The 2,417-nt window shown below is 42.2% G+C and overlaps 2 protein-coding genes across 2 annotated transcripts in view; one reads left to right on the top strand and one right to left on the bottom strand.

Annotated features, from left to right (window-relative positions):
• LOC117948040 (sodium/potassium-transporting ATPase subunit beta-1-interacting protein 3-like) overlaps positions 1–2,417 on the bottom strand; it is a 10,365-nt gene that overhangs the window by 7,166 nt on the left and 782 nt on the right. Inside the window, exon 3 of the mRNA XM_034877477.1 lies at positions 1,927–2,089. Coding sequence (XP_034733368.1) covers positions 1,927–2,089 — 163 coding nt within the window. The remainder of the gene's footprint in view (positions 1–1,926; positions 2,090–2,417) is intronic.
• si:dkey-70p6.1 (uncharacterized protein LOC570575 homolog) overlaps positions 1,909–2,417 on the top strand; it is a 16,543-nt gene continuing 16,034 nt past the window's right edge. Inside the window, exon 1 of the mRNA XM_034877471.1 lies at positions 1,909–2,311. The gene's annotated coding sequence lies outside the window, so the exon portion shown is untranslated. The remainder of the gene's footprint in view (positions 2,312–2,417) is intronic.

Raw genomic sequence — 2,417 nt, 5'->3', positions numbered from 1 at the left:
GGCAGTTAATGCCACCATGGGCAGAAGAGGGGGAAACCCCGGGGGACAAGGTTAGCCTCGGGATGCTGTGTGTGAGGCTTTTTATTTTCAGATTTCTATCCAAATGTAGCACAAGCATTCATCACATTTTCCAGAAAATCTGCACACAAGAAAAGTGCACATTAACATCATTATTGTAGGCTATGTATGTATGTATATTTTTCCTAGTATTTCTTTTATATTTATATTGTGTGCTTTGTGACTGATTTTGCTGCTGTAACACGGTAATTTCCCATTTTTCTTGGGATAAATAAACATCTATCTATCTATCTATCTATCTATCTATCTATGCGGATGGGATTTAATGCATCCAAACAGTTAGTCAGCTGTTAAACCACTGCTGAAGAAGAAGGCGTAATTAAAAGTCAAACATCAAACTTTGGAAAAACATGACGGAAATATGAAATGATTATGTTGTTTTAGTGTATTAATTTGACGAACGACAGTCTCCTCATTGCTCCAAACAAATTAGATTTTTCATGTAATAATCTAAGAGTCACATACTTCTGATGTAGGGTTTTCAAATTAAAGGCATAAATGTCCAAGTAAAGCTCTATTTGAATTATTTTTTAGGCTTTTAAAGCCATATCTTTACTCTTTTCAAGCTACTCTAAAACTGAATCCTCCTGTGGAGCCAGGTTCATTTCAACTCTGGATGAGACAACACAGAGTGTAAGAATGTTTTTTGATTTTCTTTTTCAATTTCCAGTTTTTTCCCCAAATTTAAACTCAGGTTTTTTAACATGCAAATGGGAAATGAGTGAACAACAGTGGGTGGAGGGAAGTGTACTTGTTCTGTGTTGGAACATATTTACTGCTGACTTTGTTAATGCAACATTTGAGTGGTTCTGTGCATTCATGACTCACGTTCCCTAGGAGTAGTAGTAACTAGCTGGGGAAAAAAAATCAACCAATTAGTAAATTGTCCATTATATAATATAATAATCCATCATTTTTTAAGCAGAAATGTCCAAAATTCTCTGGTTCTATCTTCCTGAAGTTTGAGGATTTGCTGTTATTTTTTTCATTGTAAACAAAGACATTTTACTTTTGGACTGTTGGTAAGACAAAACAAGCCATTTCATTAAAACTGTATAAATGATGATTCGATTAATCAGAGAAATTATTGCCAGAAAAAAAACGTGTGTCTAGGTAAGGGAAGGATGGAGATCATGGTCAAAAGAAACTGACAACCATCAGCGGCCTCGAGTCCAATCCTCTTCCTGTGGACTCTGGGTCTCTAATGTCTCACTGGTTCTGTTCCTCAGAGGACTTCTGCTGTCTTCTATCTTGGACGGACAGTTTCTGTGAAATTCTTGCTTCTCCCTCACTGTGGCATGGATTGACCCTCATACAGCAACACCGTCTCCTGGACCCTGATAGGCGGTTGGCCCCTGCAGGGCCCTGAACGCACCAGTAGGTGATGATAGAGAGTGGTAAAGCTTCATTGGCCTCGAAGGTGTGTGAGAGTGGAAAGGTTCAAACAAAACATCACAGTCCTACATTTATATATTTGACAATATTTAGACTTAAGAGGCTCTTATAGGGGGAAGTTAATATTGATCCAACATCCCATATTTAAAGAGATCAATATAATAAACTTGTTGTTGTGTGGCTTTCTCTGAGTCTGAGCCAAATAAAACAAGCACACATGAGAAGAAGAATTTCAACAGAACATTTTAAATTCCTTTAACTATAATTCAGATCCAGAGTGGCCAAATTGCGCAGATTCCAAATGGTCTCTTCCTAGTCAGGGACTGAGAATTCCTCCAAAAGCAGCCCCAATTTATTAGACCCAGCTAAACACTTCCTCAACCCTCCAAGAGATGACGCTAGAATCAAAAGACAAATTCCAAATTGGGGGGTCTCCAGCTCTGTCTGTGTCACATGGAAGCACAGTAGCTGAGCGGAGGGGATGCGAGTCCAGATGGAAGGGGCTTGAGGGGATTGTGGAGGAGAAAACCTGGAGATAACGGTGGAGGAAGCGACGGCGGCAGCAGCAGCAGCAGCAGCACGCAGCCAGGTTAGACGCTTCCCAGCCTCCATCTGGCTGGGGAGCAGAGGCGCGCGGACGGGGCGCACAAGCGGGTCAGCGGGCGCTTAAAGGATGTCACATGCAATATGCTGCATTCCTGTTTTCTGAAGCCCAAGAAAGCCAAGTTCTCGCCTTTGATTGATTATGGTCGTGGGGAGAGGCCGGTCCGAGGGGAAGCTGAACCTAAACGAAGCGACCGGGGTTGACGCTGCGCCTCCCCAAATCCCTCTGAGCTGAGTGAGTACAGGGATATAGCGCAATGCTCTGTGCCCGTGGCTATGTGACAGGCTGGAGGGAGGAGGGGTGTGTGTGTGTGTGTGTGTGTGTGTGTGTGTGTGTGTGT

The sequence above is a fragment of the Etheostoma cragini genome, chromosome 7 (genome assembly GCF_013103735.1).
Source record: "Etheostoma cragini isolate CJK2018 chromosome 7, CSU_Ecrag_1.0, whole genome shotgun sequence".
Lineage (NCBI taxonomy): Eukaryota > Metazoa > Chordata > Actinopteri > Perciformes > Percidae > Etheostoma > Etheostoma cragini.
This window is presented reverse-complemented; position numbering and strand designations above follow the sequence as displayed.